Source organism: Pteropus medius, unplaced genomic scaffold (genome assembly GCF_902729225.1).
Source record: "Pteropus medius unplaced genomic scaffold, Ma_sr-lr_union100, whole genome shotgun sequence".
Taxonomy (NCBI): Eukaryota; Metazoa; Chordata; class Mammalia; order Chiroptera; family Pteropodidae; genus Pteropus; species Pteropus medius.
Window position 1 is genome coordinate 4,364,974 of NW_024353909.1, and position 19,606 is coordinate 4,384,579.

General features: G+C 56.7%; 1 protein-coding gene across 1 annotated transcript in view; it reads left to right on the forward strand.

The window, feature by feature from the left end:
• Positions 1–19,606, forward strand: part of VAC14 (VAC14 component of PIKFYVE complex) — a 98,989-nt gene that overhangs the window by 36,322 nt on the left and 43,061 nt on the right. Inside the window, exon 13 of the mRNA XM_039852044.1 lies at positions 11,211–11,367. Within this exon, the coding sequence (XP_039707978.1) occupies positions 11,211–11,367 (157 nt within the window). The remainder of the gene's footprint in view (positions 1–11,210; positions 11,368–19,606) is intronic.

Sequence of the window (19,606 nt, forward strand, 5' to 3'; positions counted from 1 at the left end):
AATTCAGGAAGATGGGCTCTGTGTTGCCCCAGATTCTTCCTGCATCAGCTTCAGCAGCAACAGCCAGAACAGAAGCTGGTCTCTGTCCTGTGTCCCTGCCTGTTTTCAGGACTGTGCAGATAGCCAGGGTGGCTCATCGTCCGTCTCCAGGTCTTAGAAAAACCAAGGGGAAGACAGCGGGCCGCAGGGCCGGCACCCCTCTCTGGACTCTCCGCTTCCCAGCCTCCTCCTCAAGCACCCCTGAGCTGGAGCTGCTCGGGGAGGGAGCGAGGCCCCGGTGTCGGCGGCTGCGTTCGCAGCATTTCAGGTGGACGGGCTCCAAGCCGGCTGCCGTGGATCCAGGGAAAGGAGGAGAAGTGGCATTATTGGCAGAGGATATGCTTCAGGGCCTCTCGCTGCCACAGACTGTCGCTCAGGAGCAAAACCTCAGGATTCTGTTGTGATCCTGAAGGGCGCACCCTGACAGGCTCCAGAAGCAGCCTCCCTAGACCCTGCTCACCATCTGGGAGCTGGGCTGCCCTTACCACGCAGAGCAGAGGCTCTCAACCTGGGAAGAGCCCCCCTTCCTCTCCCCTAGTTTCAGAGGAACCATCAAGAGATATTGCTGATGGGAGTTTATAGCTGATGTGACTAATGTAGAAGCACAAAAGAAGAATGAGAGCCACCTTTCTAGCAAATGTGGAAGGTAGGATTGTGAGGGCATTGTTCATGGCAGTGCTGGAGTTGCCAGCCCAGGAACTTGTCAACTTCATGGCACAGCTGTCACGCCCAGTGTGACATGCAGCCATGACTTGGGAGGCTGGGATAGTGGGTGTAAGTCTACGGAGTGATTTGGTGGCACCTAACAAAAGTACTTAAAGTACGCCACGGGAGGAGTGATGGACCCAGCCCAGGGCAGGGCTGGTGCCTTCCCTGTCTTCAGCCCCATGGTACATCGCAGAAGGGCCCAGACCCGTGGGGCAGGAGCTCAAGGGTCACTCCAGCCTTTGCTCAGTCCCGAGAGAACAAGGACCATCAGCTCTCTGGTGCTTGTCCACCTCTGTCTCAGGGCACTGGTTCCCTCACCAGCAGAGGGCTTGTGGGGGAACCGACACGGTCGTATATGAGGGATGGCTGGCTTTGGGGCGGTGGGGGGGATTTCATTTGTTTTCATGGTCCAGGTCCCAGGAGAAATGGAGCTAAAGAACAGAAAAGTTCTCAGACCTCTCAAAGGGGAGCTCACCAGGGCCACGCGGATCGCCCAAAAGAGAAGGAGGTCAAGCCTCGTGTAGGAGACAAGCTGTGCTGTGCCAGCACTGTTAGCGCTGCCACCGCTGCCCGGCAGCCCAGCCCAGCGCCCCAGAGCAGATCGGGGTGAGGCTGCCTTTGGCTTCCTCTGTCTCGTGGAGCAGCAGCTCTGTTGCCCCGTCATGTCCCTTTCCTTTGTCCCTCATCCCACCCAGTCCACGTACGTGCTCCCTTGACGTTTCCTTTCCCAGGGAAAGAAGCCTTGTCACTCCGGTCTGGTGGGTCCGTCATCTGGGTCCAGAGGCTGGCCTCTCTGCTCTAAGGGAATTTAGTTAGTGACAACAGGGACTTTGGCATGGGGTCCCACCCCGGGGAGGCCCCAAACCTGAGAGTTTGCTGTGAGGAAGGCTCTGAGTCCCCATGGCTTTCTCTTCTGACTCACGTTCCAAGGTGACTGGGGCCACGCTCTCCTGTCCTGGAGGGAGAGGAGGGCTTGTTGGAAATGGGCCATCCCTCGGTTTCTGCCCCCAAAATGAGGGCTCCCACTCCATTAGAGGCCACTTCGTCAGAGGGCAGCTTAAGAGTGCCGATGACAGCCAGTCTAACGCCCCCCACTGCTGGCTTCCTTCAGACGCCACAGTGGGTGCTGTGTGTCGGGCTCCACGTGTCCATGCGGGGGACTGGGAAGGGAGGGCAAAACCCAAAGTTTATGGGGTAGTTCAGAGCGCATTGCGTCTGTCGTCTCAGGAGTCTGCCAGCAGTCCTGGAGTGCTTTTAATTTTCCCCATTTTGACATAAAAGGAGACTGAGGCGTGAGGAGATACCTCGCCCAGAGTCACCACCAGCAGCCAGAACTGGAAGTCAGCTCTGCCTGACTGCAGAACATCTAAAGCACTAAACAAGGCCTGACCTCACGGCGGAGTGGGGTCCAGCGGGTGGGGGCGCTGCGCCGTGCATGCCAGCTGCTCCCATTGTGCTGGTGTTTCGTCCCTGGCCGAGCTGTGGTTCTGGGTGCACCTTCTCTGAGCGGGTGACTCTGACCTGCTCCGGCAGCTGGCCCAGGACCCCAGCTCTCATCCAGGGCCCCATCCAGAAGGCGTGAGGCCAGCGGTTGGGACATGTGAGAGGCAGCAGTGTGGAAGCAGCCTGGGTGAGGGGCGGGACAGTGGGCCTCTGGTCCACACTGCCCCACTCTCCATGGCATCAGCAAGTCCACAGTGTTTTCACCTCGGCGTCTTTACTAAAATTCAATTGGACCGGATTGTTAGTGCCGCCCATCTCCAGCTTTGTGTGGTCCTGAGTCCACTCCCCAGAGTACTGATGCGGCCTGTCCAAAAGGGGACAGTCTTCTGTAATGGAAGAACGGGACTTGTTTTTCCTCCTCATACCCTTGCCTTAGTTTGTATTTCACTCCAATTTTCATTCCATCCACTCTCCAAAACAAACCAAAACAACCCCTCAATTCCAAAGATTTCTTTACAGTCAGATGGTGTGATCGGGTCAGACGCCAGCCCAGAGAGCCAAGGGGTAGACGTTGGGCCCAGAGCTCGGTCCCTCTTGCCAAAGGCCCACAAGGGAGGGGAAACGAGCGGGGCCCCAGCAGGGACATCCTGAAGGAGAGAGGCACGGACACGCTCCTGCTGCAGCCCTCCCGGGGTCTCGCCAAAGCCGTGGGTCACTTGTCCCCTCAGCCGTCCCTGTGGCTGACCCGTAGCAGAGAGGCCGCGTTCTAGCCATAGTCCCCAGGGACAGCCAGCCCCAGGCCCCACGGCTCAGCAGAGGCACTAGCGACCACCACTAGGGGTCCTGGGAGGACTTTGGTCTTCTGAAAAGAGCCCACGGCAGGGAGGAGAGGGCACTGGCAGGGTAACAGTCCCGGAATCATGCCTGGCGAGAGGGCCTCTCTGCTCCCTGGTCATTCTTCCATATTTCTGCACTTCCTGCTTTCAGTCCCCCACCTCAGCCGGCCTCGGGAAGAGGGGAACCCGCAATAATCGCAGTTGGCCGGGAGGCATTCCATTCTGGGGAAGGCAGGTTTGTGTGCCAGGAGTGTTTTTAGTATTTATCTCTGTCTGAATTCCTTCCACTGATGAGCAAGTAAGGACCCAAACCCAGCACAGGAACTGGTCTAAGTGGGCTGAGCTGGGGATGCCTGCTGCCTGGCCCACCCAGGCTCCTGAGGAAGGCGGAAATGGGACTGAGAAGGGGAGGCTGGCTCTCCCCAAGTACGGCCCATCTGCACAAGAAGGAGAGCCCGAAGGGGAGCTAGTGGTGCTTTTGAAAATCCATCTTCTCAGGCCTCGGGCTGGGCCTCCTGAATCGTTCAGAGACTCTCAGAGGGAGTCTCGATTTCCCAGGTGACTTTCATGCACATCTCTGGCTGAGAACCGTGGATGTGGAGCGGCGTGAGATCCTGCAGGGAGACTCAGGCCCCGCCCCTAGCGCTCAGACCCAATGCCCCCCCTCCATAGGCCTCAGGGTGGTGGCCAGGCCAGGGCCTCCTGTTTTCACCCCAGCCCCTACTGAGCACTCATGGCATCTTCAGAAGTCAGAATTTCTCTCAAGACGTGTGTCGACGTTTCCTTCTCTAGAGATGGCCACAGCTGAATCAGCTGAATTTCCCTGCCAGTGACCCGTTGGCAGTTCACAAGGCCTGTGGTCATGGCGGGTTCTTTCGGTGGCCGAGATGCTGTGGAACGTCCGTGTCCCCACTGCTGACAGGAAGAGCTGCCACCTAACACTCGCTTGCCCCACGCCAGACCCTGTGCCGGGCACCGTTGACTGTGTGTGATCTTAGATCGTCTGCACCACACCTCTTCGAGGGTGGGATTTGCTGTGTTCCCTGCTTTACCTAAGGGAACTAAGACTCAGAGAAGTGAAGTAACTTGGTCAAGCACTCAGCTTAGATGCTCCATAAAACCTTGTTTGTCACACACACAGACGAATTCTGCACATCAGGGCTGGCCGGTCCCTGTTTGTCGTTAGTCTCCTGTGGACTCTCATAGCTCTCGTCACATTCTATGGGGGCAGAAGCTGTGCCTAGCACATAGCAGCCTCTCAGAAACATTTTACGAGAAAATGAACAAATAGGAGGTGAGTGGATAGTGAGCTGATCCTACTTGGGCCTGCCCCACCCTCCTGGGCCCTCCCCTGCTAGGGCCTCAGGAAGCTGGGCCTGGAGAAGAGCTGCCTCCTCGGCCCGAGCTCATTGTAGCTCGCAAGCACAGTGGGGTTAAGCAGAGACCTGGAGGCAGCAGGAGACAGGGCGGCGGTGCTGCTCTCCTGGTTGCCATGGACCGGTGCCCTGGAAACAGCTGGCCCCTCGGCTCATCACCTGGTAACTGAGCTATAACGAGTGTGCCCTCTTCCCATGCTGCCCTCGGTGCAGCAGGCCCTTCCCCGTTCCCTCCCTAGCTCATGGGGAGAATTTATAACGCTGTGAGTACACCCTCCTGGTCAGGGGCCTGGCATGATGCAAATGAGTAATGGTTGGCATCAGCAGGAAGGAGACCCTGGGAGAGGGAGGGGAGGGGAGCTGGGGGTTCGGAAACGGTCTCCAAGTTCTCCTGCCCCAGGCTGGCCTTTCTCTTCTCTACCCTCAGAGGGATGGTGGCTGGAATATTTTAAGCTGCAGGAACCTGCACTGTGTGATCACTGTCAGTGGATCCTTAGCAGTAAGCATTAGGTGCGGGCCTTCTGCATATTTTCGCATAGTTGGCTCAGAACTAGACACTTAGGGAAGGATTTCAAAATTTATTAAAAAGAAAAAGAAAGCGATCTTGTTCCCTAAGGGCATGTGTTCAAGTCAGGCAGCACAAACTAAGATAAAATCCCTTTTGTTTTTTAAGTTGCTTTTGCTTTACTAAAACATAAAAGTTTTTTTATCAGGGTGGTTTTCTCAATGAGAAATAAAATAGATCTAAGCCTCAGACATCCTTCTCTCCCACCCCTAAATTTAAGTAGTCTTCCTTTTTGCTGATTGTAGAAGGCCAGGCTGGGGGACTTGCCCTCCAGGAGATACTGGGAATGGTCTGCTCTGACCCCGTTGTAGCCAAAAAGCTTTTCTGAGAATGCCAGCCCTTTCCCAAGCTGGGACCCAATGGCTGTCTCCTGCAGCTCACGTTTAGTCTGTGTCCGAGTGTCCGAGTGGGGGCCTTCTAGTCCTGGTGCTTTCTTCCAGCGCTCTGTAGAGTGACTGCCCTGGGGCCTGTGGGAGGCTCAGCTTCGCTGGCTTCCTAGGATCTGTTCTCTGGCCAGTTCCACCAGCCATCGGAGCCATTCTGTATGTGGCTGGAGACTCAAGAGACCTGAGTCGCTGGGCTGTAGCCCTTGTGAAGGAAGCAGAAGGCCCCACGGCTTCCGTGGAAGCCCAGCTTCAGTGCCTCTGCCCTTACTCTTAGCTCCACTTCCCAAGAGTGAGGAGCAGCCTGACCTGACCCAGATCTCGGGCATGGCTCCGCGGCCCCACCGCTCTGGGAAGAGGCATCAGATGGCCCTTGGCAGTGGCCCGCACAGGCCAGACCTCAGCCTCCAGGGCTTCAGCCTGAATCCGCCTCTCCTGCCAGCACCTAGTGTGTCCCTTGGAAACACTCTTGCAGCTTCTTCCTGGCCAGGACTGGAGAGGGCCCAGCTTGGGCCTTGCCTTCGCTCAAACAGGGCCAAAAGGCTGACCCAGTGGACATCAGGGGCCTAATCAGCTGACCAGTGGTGTAGCCAAACTTTTGACATGTTTCTTAGAGATGAGTGGGTAGAGTGAAGTAGGCGGTCTCTCCATCCATCCCCTTGGCAGAGCTATTTGAAACCATCCATCTTCCATTTCCTACTTGGCGCTATAGGTCGGCAAGTATTTATCCAACTTCTGCCAATGCCTTGCCTGGGTCTTCATGGTCAGGCGTCCTGGTGGGAGGCGAGGACGGGGACTTGGCCTTGCACAGCTCTAGGTCTCCAGCTGTTCCCAGGTGGTGAAGGAGCGGCCACTAGCACCTCGAGGACAGAGGAAAGAGAGCTCCTGCCATGAGGGATTTTCCAGGGCTGCTCTGTGGACCAGGTGTTGGGACAGGGAGTTCCTGGGTGGACCATTAAAAGAAGACAGGGCAACTGCCGCCATCCCAGAGAGACTGTCCCTGGCTTGCTGAAGTGCAGTGGGTGACGGCCTGCAGTGGCACCTTTGAGATGACCCCCCTTTGATACTGAAAGATGCCCTTTGCTGGTGTCAGGTCCCTTTCTAGAAGGAAGGGCTTTCTCAGGAATCCCTTGGCTTCCTTATTTTTGCTCCCCAAGCTGTAGAGGTTATGAAGCCCCCTCCCCATCGCCCCTGTGGCCTTCCCCTCAGAGTTACTTTGTAAGATGTTTTCCACACCCAGTTGCCACAGACCCTTTCACTTGAGATGGCCAGCTCACTCCACTCCAGGATGAGGGACCAGCTGATGTGCCTTCCCCACCCCCAGCCTGTTGCCATGGTAACGGCAGGCACTCCTGCTCCTGCAGAATATTGCTTTCTTATAACCTTCCTCCCTCCCTCTTTCCCCCCTTCTTTCTCTCACACAAAAAGAAAGCACAAGTGTTTTATATTCATTTTGCAAAAAGCTGTGTAGTGCATACTAATTGGCGTGGCTTCCTCCTGCTTTGAGCCTTTCCCATTCTCGGAGCCAGGATTACAGGCCAGCCTGCTCATTGGAAGGAGGACTAGCTCCGTTTCTAGAGGCCCAGCGGCACGTCTGTAGCTCAGAGCCTTTCATCCAGGCCTTGAGCAGGTGCCCTGTAAGCAAGGCTTCTAAGGTTACCGCGTCCTTGTCCCAGAACTTCCTACCCATAAGCCAAGGGTTATGAGTTCTCCAGGGGCTGGAGCACCAAAACCTTGGCCTGGCACAGAGACTCAAAACAGGTGCCAGCCGGAGGGCGACCTCTCTGTCACCCTGTCTCAGGGCCCTGTTGACATGGCCTTCCGGGGCCTTCCCTCCCAAGGGGGCTTCTCGCTCCCCAGGCGGAGGCAGAGTCCTGGCTTAGGCCTTCATCAGGAGTGTTGCTCTGAAGCCTCAAGTTCAGGCCCGGGCTGAATGGGGTTTGCTGGTCAGCTGGGAAAGGGCCACGCGGCCGGACTTGATGGACACAGGAGTCTGGATGTCAGAGAGCCACTTAGGAGCCTTAGAGTGGCATTCCACAAGTTCCCCATTCCCATCTTCAAGCCATTCCTTGCCCTCCATTTTGGCAGCCCCTGGCGATGCTGTTCTCCGACTCTCACTTTAAGTGACCAGAAGGGTGCCGTGTGCGCGCGCTTGTACGTGAGTACGTGTGGCGTTGCCCCAGGCTGGGCTGTTTGTCCGTAGGCTTTTTGCCAGCCCCTGGGGACCAAAGACAAGTCTTTTGATATGTAAGCACGAGAAGAGTGGTTGGGATTACTACAGGAACCGGTAGACAACATTTCCAGCTTTAATTGTGCAAATGAAGTATAATTTGCATTCATTTGCCATTTGATGTTAAACTTCCTAAAATAAGAATTCAGGAGGTAAAGTATGCAGCTTTGCTGGCCGAGCTCTCCAGTGGGGTGGGAGGAGTGGTACAGAGATGCAGGACGCAGGTCCCAAGCCTGCCATGTGTGCACCGCTGTCCCTGCCCAGTCCCTAAGCCGGGGCCACTCACTGACTGCATTCAGCCGTGGTTCCAAAAGTCTTGTAACATAAGTGGTACATAAAGTGTCAACTATAACCTTCATGACAACCTGGTGCAAATGAGGAAACTGAGGCTCAGGTACCTCTAAAGCGCGTGGTCCTCCCCCAGCGCCCTCTCCCCTCAGGCCGAGCTGCTGGCTGCCATCGCACATGCACTGTATTGACAGTGTTTAACACCTGTCTTTCCTGCCAGTCTGTCACTTCCTCAGAGTCTTGTCCTGGTCAGCCTGGCATCTCCTCCAATCAGCACAGACCCCTGCCCACAGCCCGTGCTCAGTAGATGCTGGGGGAGGGTGAACGTAACTGGTGCTCCAGTTCGGAGACCGGAGCTGGGTTTGAAGCGGAATCCTGTTACCTGAGCAGGTGACCGTGTGTAAGGCGAGACTGACAAGGGCATGAATTCTGGTTAGCTGGGAGCAAGGACAGCTTCCTTCTCTGGCCTCCTCCCACTCTTGCAGCCTGGCCCTAGGGTCACTCAGTGGGGACATCTCGCAGAGGCCAGGCCTCTCAGATGCTGCTACTTCTTCCTAAGCATCTTTTCTGACAGGGAGATGAGCACCCACCAGAAATCTGGTGCGGGTCAGTGTGGCCCTCAGCTGGCCCCAGCTCCTGGTACTTTTTTCAGTTGCTGCATTTGGCTGCCAGAGCGCGCTGCCTGGAGGAGTAGCGCCTCTGTCACCTGCACAACCAGGCTGGAGAGGAGGAGCCTGCAGTTCAGAGGGGCGGGCGCATGAGGTACAGCAGGGCCGGCAGGTGCCAGAAGATGTAAAGACACATAGGTTGCCTCCTCAAGCCCTTCAGCTCTCCTGTGAGTCTGAACCAGGTATGAGGTTGTGGAGGGTCAGCGAGGGGCCCCCCTCAGGCCACGAAAGAACAAAAGCAGATTGTTCTACAAGTACCACTGGATTGAGAGTTAGGGTGTCAGTTTGGGGTTTGACTTGACTCATTTTTTTTTAGACACAATTCACATACCATTCACCCTTTTAAAGTACCCAGCTCAGTGGGTTTTAGTATTTTCACGTGGTTGTGCAACCATCACCACTATCTAATTCCAGAACACATTCATCACCCCAAAAAGAAACCCTGTCCCCATTAGCAGTCCTCCCTGCGTCTCCCTCCCCCCAGCCTCTGGTAACAGCTAATCTACTTTCCGTCTCTATGGATTTGCCTATTCTGAATAGTTCACATAAATGGCATGGTCATACAGTATGCGACTTGAGCATCTGGCTTCTCTCACTCAGCAGACGTTTTCCAGGTTCACCCATGTCGTATCACGTATCAGAACTTCATTCCTTAATATCGCCAAAGAACATTCCCTGGCAGGGGTGTGCCGCCTTCTGTTACCCGTTTATCAGTTGGTGGACATTCGGGTGGTTTCCACTTTCTGGCTATGGTGAACAGTGCCGCCGTGAACGTTCCTGTGAAGCGTTTGTGTGAATGTGTTTTCAGCCGTCAGGTAAATACGAGGAGTGGGAGTAAGCCTATGGAATCCCCGTGTTTAACTTTTTGAGGTACAGGAAGTTGGCTTGCTTCTTGCCTCACTTCTTAATCTCAGACGACTCACTCCCCCACCCGGATTCCCTGATCTCCCTTTGCCTCCCTGACCTTCAGACGGCCGTGGAGAATCGAGCGTCCCCGTGGCCTGTGCTCATCCTGCGCGGTGGGGCTCGGGCAGCTCCTTTGCACAGCACCATACTGTCACTGTCACTGCTTTGCTGTCTGGTTCTCTATCCCAGCCCTCCCTCTGTGTCCTCTCTCTGCCACTGCCGGAGCAGAGAGCCTTCTGGGGGCCTCCCTGCTTCCAGGCCGAGTCCTACCCAGGTAGGGCGGCTTCGCTCCTGCCATCCATCTGGGCTGCCTAGCAGCCACATTTTTCAGCCAACGTGGATCCATTCCCTGCAGGCCCAACAGTCAGAATGGTCCAGAATCACATATACCGATGCATGGAAGGGCAGGCACGTGTGGGTCTGCCGCCAGGCCTGAGCTGGGGCGGGTCTGACTTACCTGCAGCCCCAGCACCCAGCACAGCACCAGGCACAGCACACAGGAGAGAGACAGGGATGCATGTAGTTGGATGGCTGGGAGGTGGCATCTGTGTGAGTGCCTGGGCGAGGCTGCAGTGTGAGGGGCAGGGAGGGAAGCCCCAGTCTCTCAGGGAAATCGCGTGCGAACACAGCACGCTGCTGGGAGAAGACCGGGGGACCGGGCCAGCAAGCAAGGGGTTCAGCTGTGTGTGCCGGGCTGGCAGACGGGGTACCGGGAGGGGAAGTGACAGCTGGGACAAGGTAGGATTAGCATTGGCACATTGCCTCGAGACAGGAACTGAACCGCTTTTAAGCTTTGTGGCAAGATTAGCAGCCTTTTTTTTTTTCTTTTAAGAAAAAATTCTGTCTTTTAAGGTATATAATGTAGTGGTTTTAGGGTATTGACAAGGTTACGTAACCATCATTATCTAACTCCAGAACATTTTCACCAGCTCACGAAGAGCACTGGAGTAGCCTTACCTTGATTGACGTCACCATATTTCACCAGCTGGCCTGTTATGGTACCGGGGGCCTGCCTGGAGCTCTGCATCACTTCCACTGGTTCGGGGCTCTCTGGATTATTGGGGCAGCCCTGGGAGACCATGTGACACAGCACTAACTTGAGCGTACACTCTGGACTATTCTCCACACTCAGTTATGCATCTTCCTTGGAAGAGCTTGGCAGGCAGGGGTTAGGCTCAGGGGCCTCACCCACTCACATTCGTGCATGAACACCCCGGAGGCAGCCGAGAATGAATAGCAAGGTAATTAGGGAGTCCTTTGTCGTGGAGCCCAGAGTCACACCCCAAATGTGGCAGGTCCCTGGGGTCTGCCATGGCAGAAGGATCTGTCTTGTGGCCCAATAGTGGGCAAGGCTGTGGTTGCCATACCCGGAAGTAGGGCCCAGAGGGCATCTCTGGGTCATGGACCGAGCGCGAGCAGCCCAGGAGCTCTGAGACGTGCACTGCACAGACTGCACTGGCGCCTGAGCCCTGCGTCTTCTAAGGACCCTTGAGGTCCCCACCACGGGACCTGAGAAGAGTGGTCATGGGAAAGGTCACCTCCAGCCTCAGATTCCAGCTTCCTGCTTCCAGTTGCTCTTGTCCACTCCCTGTCTTTGTTCTCTTCAATCTAGTCCTTTGAAGAATTTTCCGAGCACTGTTATAGCCATGCTCTCAGCAGCCCGCCACCCTCTGCAGACCCCTCCCCACTTCCTGGAGACAGCTCTCTGTCTCCATCCACAGCTCTCTCTGGAGATCCTTGTCCATCATCCTCTGCTTTTCTCCCCCAGGTTATCCTGAAGGATCTGGAGGTGTTGGCCGAAATTGCTTCCTCCCCTGCAGGCCAGACGGATGACCTAGGCCCCCTCGATGGCCCTGACCTCCGGGTCAGCCACTCAGAGCTTCAGGTGCCCACCCCTGGCAGAGCCAGCCTGCTGCCCACTCCCAGTAAGTATTCCCCGATGTGTCCAACCTCAGGGACCCTGGGAACATCAGTGCTTGGTCTCATGCTGGACTGGGGCTGTCACCCTTAAGCTCCGGAGTTCTGCACAAGTGTGAGGGATTAGTGATCTGCCACTCTGCAAGAGGCAGGTGGCCGTTGCTGTCCCGCTGGCTCCTGGCTCACCCCGCAGGCCCCTCACCTCTGTGAGAAACCCTCACTTCCCCCTTTCCTCATCTTCCTGCGCTTTTTATTCTTTTGAGCCATTCTTTCCCTGGGGCAGTGTCTCCCCAGCCAAGAAGCAGGGGGCTTTGGAGTCAGATCTCACAGGTGGAAGACTAGGCAGCCATTTCCTTCCTTACCAAGAAGCTAAAAATAGCTCTCAACATGGCAGGCAGCCCAGGCAAGAGACAGCATAATTCAAACAGGATGTTTCTGGGCAGTCCTTGGCCACCAAGGTGGCCGTGGTGTTCCTGGTGGTCACCCTTTGGGCTCCATCTAGACATCAGGCGGCCCTTCTCCCAGGCAAGTACGCTCCCGGCACCTCCCTCCCAGGCAGACGCCAGTTCCCTCCAACAGCAGCATCCTGGAAAATGCCCAGGGAGGCAAGTCAATAGGAGAAACCCCAGCGAATCTTGGGTGTTTGCCTGGGGTGTCTTTTTGCCCCCTGAGCGGCTCTCAACCTCCAGGCACAGGGCCCTACATAGCTCTTCCACTAATGCAGAAGCCAAGCGTCAAATAGATTCGGGGCCCGTCGGCAGCAGCTTCCCCCTGCAGTCGCACCAGACTGGTCCCAGAGAACACCGGGGAGCACTCGCTCAGTGAGCCACCAAAGCCCTGCAGGCCTGGCCGCACCCCAGGCTGCGAGGTCGTCACAGAAGGCCCATGCACTGTGGACGGCTCCCCTGCGATACCTGAGTCAGCTCCATCCCGGCCCTTGCAGCAGGGTGTCATGTAGGACCCCAGGCTTCAGGCCACCACCACTGCGCACACCCTGCCTGCAGCGGATCCTAAGTTTCCAGCCATGTCTGACCGAAGCAAGGAAGGAGTTAGGGGCTGTGGCGGCAGCCCAGCTTCCTTCTCTTGTTTCCCCAGGATGCGGTGGTTTCCTTGCCAGTGAGCCCAGCTTCCTGTGGGTGGTCAGAGGCCATAGTCAGGGAGGCTCCCACATCCTGACCCAAGACCCCTGCTGAGGTTCCCACCCTCTGTCCCATAGCCCAGGGACTCCAGTTTCCATTCTCTGTCCCCAAGTCAGCCTTTGGGGGTCAAGCTGAAGTCTTCAGGCTGGATGACAGGACTGTCATAGGTCGAGTGTGGGGACAGGGCCCTCCATGAGAAGGGTGAGGAATAGAAGGCTCTTCCTTGAGGAAGGGAAGGCCTGAGGGGCAAGGACAGGGTGGCAGTGAGACCTGACTGGAAGAGGGGGCAGCAGCCAAGCCGAGGCCCCTGCAGAGCGCAGGCCAGCCCTCAGATCCCCTTTCGGAGCATCCCTCCTCCGTGGCAGAAGGAGAAAGCTAAGGTGGCTCAGCCCCAGGCAGGGAAAGGACGCCTTGATCTCCCAGGACTCTGTGAGCTGTCCATCTAGAAGGTGGCTTTTCTCTTTCTTCTGGCACAGAGAAGTGAATGACTGAAATGCTTACTTACTAATGGAAGGATGAGCCAGAAAAAATGGCCTTGGGCAGCCCAGGTCTGCTGGAGAGAGCGGAGTGCACCCTGGGGCCGTAGGGCCTGGCCTTGCAGGAGCAAGCCTTTCAGCTGCTTGGGAACAAGGGCTGGGGGATAGTTGGATGGCAGAGCGCTCTGAACCCCCCAGCTCCCGGCCCCATCAAGGTGGGTGGGCCACTAACGAGCCTGAGGCAGTAAAGACTTGCCCCAGCTCACCAAGGCTGTCAGACTGGCTCATATCAGTCAGGGATTCACCCTGGATTTATAGAAAAACAACGAGTATGCCAGATGGGAAGAAATTCCATTCTGGAAAGAACACCAAGGAAGTGCCTGCAGCCAACAATGCTTTTTGCCTTAAGGATTCACAGCACCAAGGGCCACACACTCTTAGCCTGAGATTCATATGTGCATTTCAAGGAGTGTGGGAATCTTGCATGCATGTGCATCCACAGCTGGTACCAGATTTTTCAAACAGGTCTTTGCTTTTGAAAGGTCAAGGTCAAGCTCATACCAGTAACAGAAGAGCATGGGAAGCCAGAAGTGGGCCCTAGCGGCCTTGGGGAGGGCACACACCGGGCACCAAGGTTGCTGAGGGTAGCTGCTAGGTCAGAAAACATGCAGGAAATATACACTCATTTCTCTGCAGGCTGTTCTTTGTCACATTGCTTCTCAGGCAGGCAGGCAAGGGGGGTCATTCTGTCTGTCACCATCTGGCTGTACACACGGACAGCAGCCACAGGGCCAGACCCTCTTCCTGTTTGGATTCCGCTTTCCTCTGGCTCTCCAGGGCACAGCTCTGAGAGCTTGTGGACTGTAGCTCTACGACCCTTTAGGGCAGATCTCCCCACCCCACCCCTTTCTGGAAAGCCAAGGAGGCGGGGAGCCTGGCAAAGATGAAATCAGTGGCACTCATTAGGAACTAAATGGCCCCACCTGCGTTTCGGTCTGTGCACTCCAGTGGTGCAGACCGAGTGCAGCAGTGGGGTAGCTGCTGTGCTGGCCTAAATGCGCCACAGCAGCGGCCCCCGGGGCCCACAAGGCAGAGCTGCTCCCTGGGATTTTCCTCTGCCCTGCCCAAGCAGAAGCGTCCCTCCCTCCAGTGCAGAGCTGTGTGGACAGAGACGAGGGTGTCACTTCTCCCACACCTCCTCCATTCCTGACCTTTGCAGAGCCCCCGGCTAGGAAGAGAGCCACCTCTGGGAGAATCAGGAGGGGAGCCACCCGTGTGGGGTGCCTCTAGGGAAGCCAGTGAAGGGACACCACATTTCCCTGTCTCCCTAGATTGTAATTTGGTAAAATGAAACACAACAACCATTCGAGTCTCCTGTGACTTGGCAACGTGTGTGCCTTCTCTGCCTGTCTCACTCGGAGGAGTGTCAGCCGAGGCTCTGCCAGGCTCTGCAGAGGGAATGACGATCTCTCCTCCAGCAGACCCGAGGGGCCTGACCCTGAGCCTGGGACCAGTCCCCAGTCAGAGACGTGCCCGGCCCTCCTGGGGCTTGGACATCTCTGCCACAGGAGTGGGGGCAGCCTTGGCCAAGCACAGCAGCATCGTGGCAATCCAGGGCCAAAGGTGTCACCCAGGACTGACATTGGCCCCTAAACCCAGTCTTTCCTGTCCTTCCCTTCTGGCCACAGGGCCCATTCCTAGTGGAATAAAACTGCTTACATCAGGGCTCTCTGGTCCAAGGTGGAGTTTGACCCTAGCTCTAAAAACATGGGCAGAAGGGAAATGTTCTGATTCAGTTTCGTTCCTTATAGCCCAGGCTAGTGTGGCCAAATACAGAAAGAAGTTCCAGAAGAAAGCTAGAAAAGCCATCCCCGTCGAGCTCTTACTAGGACTGTAGCACCTCCCCCATGTCAGCTCGCCGAACCTCACTGTGGATTCGCTTGCGACATCTCTGAGAGGAGAGCAGCCTTGTCATTCCCACTTGGGGTGGCGGATTGCAACAGGCGGTGGCGCTGACCCCGGAGCCGGCCTGAGCCTGCTCTCTCTTTTCATCCCCGCACTCAGAGGAGGGAGCACAGGTGGACCCCAGCCTCATCCAGCACTAGAAGTTTCTACTGCCCGAGCGAGGGAGCAGAGCCGTGGTCGTCAGGCCAGCAGTCTCCTCTGGTGCTGGGTTGGCACCCAGCCTGGCAGTCCTCGGGAGTGTCCCTCCTCTTCACAGTTTCTTCAGGGACCCCATTCTGGCCTCAGGACACCTCAACACCTCATTCTCTTCCCTTCTGTAGCCTTCACCCCGCCCAGCCACACCCGGCTGTTTCCCAGCCCCTAGAAGCCTTGCTGTGGCTCTTCCCACACGCGCTCTCAGGCAGCGTAAAAGAGCACAGGCTCTGGAGTTGGAAAGATCTAGATTCACGACCCAGCTCTCTGCCCTGCCTGTCCTGTGACCTTGGTCAAGTGTCCTGCCTTGTACCGCCTCTCTTTCCTCTGTAAATTGGGTGATGGGGTGCTCGGAGGCTCTGTGAGCTCTTCATGGAGGGGGCTAAGATGAATCCATGTGATGAGCTGCCTTTGCTTCTGTCCTTACTACAGAAGTTCGCGCCTGCTTCAGGCCAGCTCAGACGGCCCGCCTCTGTGTGGCTTTCCAGAGGAGCCCAAGCCAGACTCCTCTGCCGCCTCTGTTCCGCCCACCCGTCACTCTCTGTGTGCGTGCTGGAGTTCACATCTGGTTCCCTCCTGGCTGTGACCTCTTAGACCTTTACTGCTCAAGGTGCCGGTTATGCAGCCTCAGTGTCGCCTAGAAGCTCCTCAGAAATGGGGATACTCGGGCCCACCTCAGACTCAGAATCGTACTTTATCAGGATCACCAAGTGACTTGTGTGCTCCTCACAGTCTGAGAAGTAGCAGCTCAGACCACAGGGGTCTGTTGTACTCATTCATCTCTGAGTCCCGGCATTAGGCGTTTTTCAGAGTCCATTATGATGACGTGCAGGAGGGGGCACCAGGGCGGATCACCCAGGCGCCGGTCTGAGGCCCCCCTAACACCACTGTCCGTTGCCAAATGGAGAGCCTCGCCCCCTTCAGCGCAGGCCCATCAGTGTTGATCAGCCCGAGGGCCCCTTCCTCGCCTCCCTCTCTGCAGCGCCACCCGTGGTCCCGGCTCCGCTCGCTCCCGCAGCGGCCGCAGCTCTCTGCTCATGCAGCCCCTCTCCGCTGCATGTCAGCTTCAGGCTCCTCTCGGGCCCTGCTCTGGCCCATGAGCCTACCTCTTGCTCTGACCGGGGCAGCTGGAAAGCTTCCTGGATTTGGGTGGCTGCCTGGGGCAGAGGGCTCCCCATCCTAACAACCCTTCTGTCCACACAGTGGTGGGTTTTGGGCTCTGATTCAGCAGACTCCACAACCCCCCCGAGAGCCTGCTTCACAAGTGCCCCAGGCCTCCCTCTCTCCCAGAGAGGCTCGCCCCTCCCCACCTGTCCCCCTTGATTCCAGACCAGCCTCCCAATCACGCAGCCCCCCCTCAGAGCACTTCCTGTGCCAGGAACTGCAGCATTAAGTTCCTTATCCCTGTGAGGCTCACAGACAGGAACTGCCACCCTGGAGAAGGTGTCACTTCCTCAAGACTGCCCTACCAGTTGGGGACAGGCCCTGGATCTCGTCTGGGCCGTCTAGCCCTTCCCCCACATTCTCAGGACAGCCAGTCCAGATGCCTACTAGCGGGGCTGGCAGAGAGGTAGACAGGAGGTGGGAGCAGAGCAGAGACGCTGCTGGGCCTGGGCCGGGCAGCTAATGTTTTCCCATCTGGTTTTGTTGAACTGTAACTCACGTTGTGTATTGAGGCCGGAGCTATTTTTATCCTGACATGTGAGGCTCCTTCGCGTCATAGCCACAAAACTCAATCCAAAACATCCCAGGGAAGGTTGTTTGTGAAACGTTCTGCAGATTCTCATGTCGCCACATCAGGTTTCACTTAGTAACATCTGCAGGGCTGGCTCCCCGGCCGCCCACCCCAGCGGCCTGGTTTTGTGTACAGAGCGCTCCCGACAGCATCTGTCTGCCCCTGGGCCAGCGGCAGTCACGTGAGCTGCTTGCCAGAGCCCCCTTCTCCAAACCAGAAATGCGAGGCAAGCATCATTCGGCAGGACCGGTCCTCAGCAGGTCAGGAAGTGAAACTCTTGCTCTTCTCCGCCCCATGAAGGATGCCTCTCTCCTGAGACCCATGTCGTTGCCTCCTGGGCCCCAGCCAGACAGCTGTGCATTGTCTCTTGTGGGGCTGGAAGACTATGTGCTGTCAGTAATGCCACCTGAGTAAAAGCCTCTTAGTCCTCGGCAAATCCTCAGCGCAGTGGAGGGCATGCCCTGAATCGGGACACTGGGCTCCTGTCCGAGCTGTGCCCCCTCCTAATGGGCCAGCAGCACCCGGCCCAGGGCCCCGCCGGCCGGCAGGAGAGCTCAGCAGTGTTGGCTTTTATCAGAGCTGCTGAGAAAGGAGGCCGGTTCCCAGCCATGCAGACGAGCAAGAGCCAGAAGTGGGTGAAGCGGCCTGGGGAGGAAGGCGCTGTTAGCGCCCCACGGGGAGGCGGCAGTTGGGCAGACATTAGTTCAGTTGAGCGAGGCCTGTCATTCCCCGAAGTAGCTCTTGGAGTGAGTTTTCCTTCCGCCCCGCTCCTCCTGCTGTGCACGCAGCCCTGCCCGACAGTCTGGTTCCATCTTAAGCCAGCTGGGCCTGAGGGCTCACAAGGTCGGAAGAGTGGCTAGGGGGCCACTGGGAGACAGGCTGGGAGAGTCGGGTAGGCTCTGCCCTGTCCACAGTGACCGCTGAGAGGGCCCCAGCCTTGGCAGCCCACCCAGGAAGTGTTGCTCTCCCCCCACCGGCAGAGGACTGTCCTGCCCCGACATGTCGTCTCCACCCACATGGGTCAGGATCTCATCGAACTTTACAAGGCTCCCGGCCTTGTCCTCTGGAGGGCAAAGGCCCCACGACAGCTCCCCTGAAGCCCGCAGCACTCTGTCAGCCAGGCCCGAGGGAAGGTGCCCGCGTCCTGCTCTTTGTAGTCTTTAAATGGTGGGAGCACAGGGAGGGCGGAGCTAGAGGCTTTCTCGGCAACCATGGCACTGTGAGAACGTAAGTCACTTACGGTGGCTTCTTGCAGATATGACTGCCCTCCTCCTCCCTCTGACTGACATCCCTCAGCTCCAGGGACCGCCACGCAGGTCTGGACTTTTGAGAGATGCTTATGGGACTGTGGCTAAGCAGACTGGGGATGTGGCCAGGCTTTTTCTTCTGCCATCTTTGGCCAATCTCAGCTGAGAGGTGGGCAGGTCTCCCTCCCTGATTGTGGGGTTGGTGGGGTCACAGGTGACCCCCTCTCTTCCTTCAAGCCTCCCTACCTCCCACCAGAACACTGAAATTTTCCCAGATCTGAAGTCTTCCCACTCAGAGACATTTCACACTACCCCCTAGACCTCAGTCATTCGTTCCAAAACTTAGAGAGCAGTTTGTCCCGTGCAGTGGTTTGGGTTATGGTATGTTTGCTATTTAGTAGCCCCCATTTATTGAGCACAGACTGTGGTAAGCCTCAGGCCCAGTACACGTTTTATCTCATTTAATAGGGGTGCTTATTGCCCCTACTCTACAGATGAGGAAACTAAGGCTTAGAGAGGGTAAGACTTTCGCAGAGTTGCACAGCCAGCACGTGGTAGAATGAACATCTGATCTGAACCTAACTCAGATGGGTTCTCAAGCCGAGCTCTTAAATACCATGCTCAACGCTTCCCACTGCCCTAGGGGGCCAGAACCTCTGGCACCTCCCCAGTGTCTGCCCAAGATGCCTAGTCCCTGGGAATGGAGACCGGGGCCCCAGATGGCCCCAGCTGGGGAGGATTTCTTTATGGTCATCCCTTGTGTGGTTCCCTTTGTCCCATGGCTCTAGGCCTGGAAGTGGGGTGGGGTGAGGGTGCACACACAGAAGCCAGAAGGGGACTGGGACATGGGGAGCCATCACGAACAAGCATCCAGGAGAAGGCTACAGTAAGCTGGGTTCCAGTTCACATGTACTTCAGCGGGGCGGGGGGCTGTGCCCTCTAGCAAGGCCACCATGGAGATAAGCAAATTCATATCCTCAGTGTGGGGTCAATGAGGAGAGGCCCAAGAGGCAGCAGGACTGCCTCGACAGCTGTATCTGCAGCAGCTAGAGATCACCTCCAGCTGGGCCTGGGGTAACTTGATCTGTAAGAATGTGACACTCGATTCTGCAAACAGCCCCTCTGGGCCAGGGAGCAGAGACTGTTTGCCATTCCAGAGTCACTCAGGACCTCCTGGGCCAGGTTGTTCCAGGCAAGGACCCAGAGCAACACACTGCAAACAACAATAGTTCAGTGAGGCCGGCCCTTGAACTAGGCTTCTCACTCAAGGCTCAGCCCTTGCATGGGGCATGGGAGCTGCCTAGGAGGACAGCAGTTCGAAGGTGAGATCCCTCATAAAAAATCCTCATAGAGTAATTACAGCTGCCTTTGCCAGTTCCCACCCACGTCCCCATAAGGACCCTGCAAGGACATAAGGGAAGTCTGAGTTCAGCAAAAAGACCGCTCCCAGGAGGAGGCTTTACTGCTGCTTCCTGGACCCTGGCATCTAATGA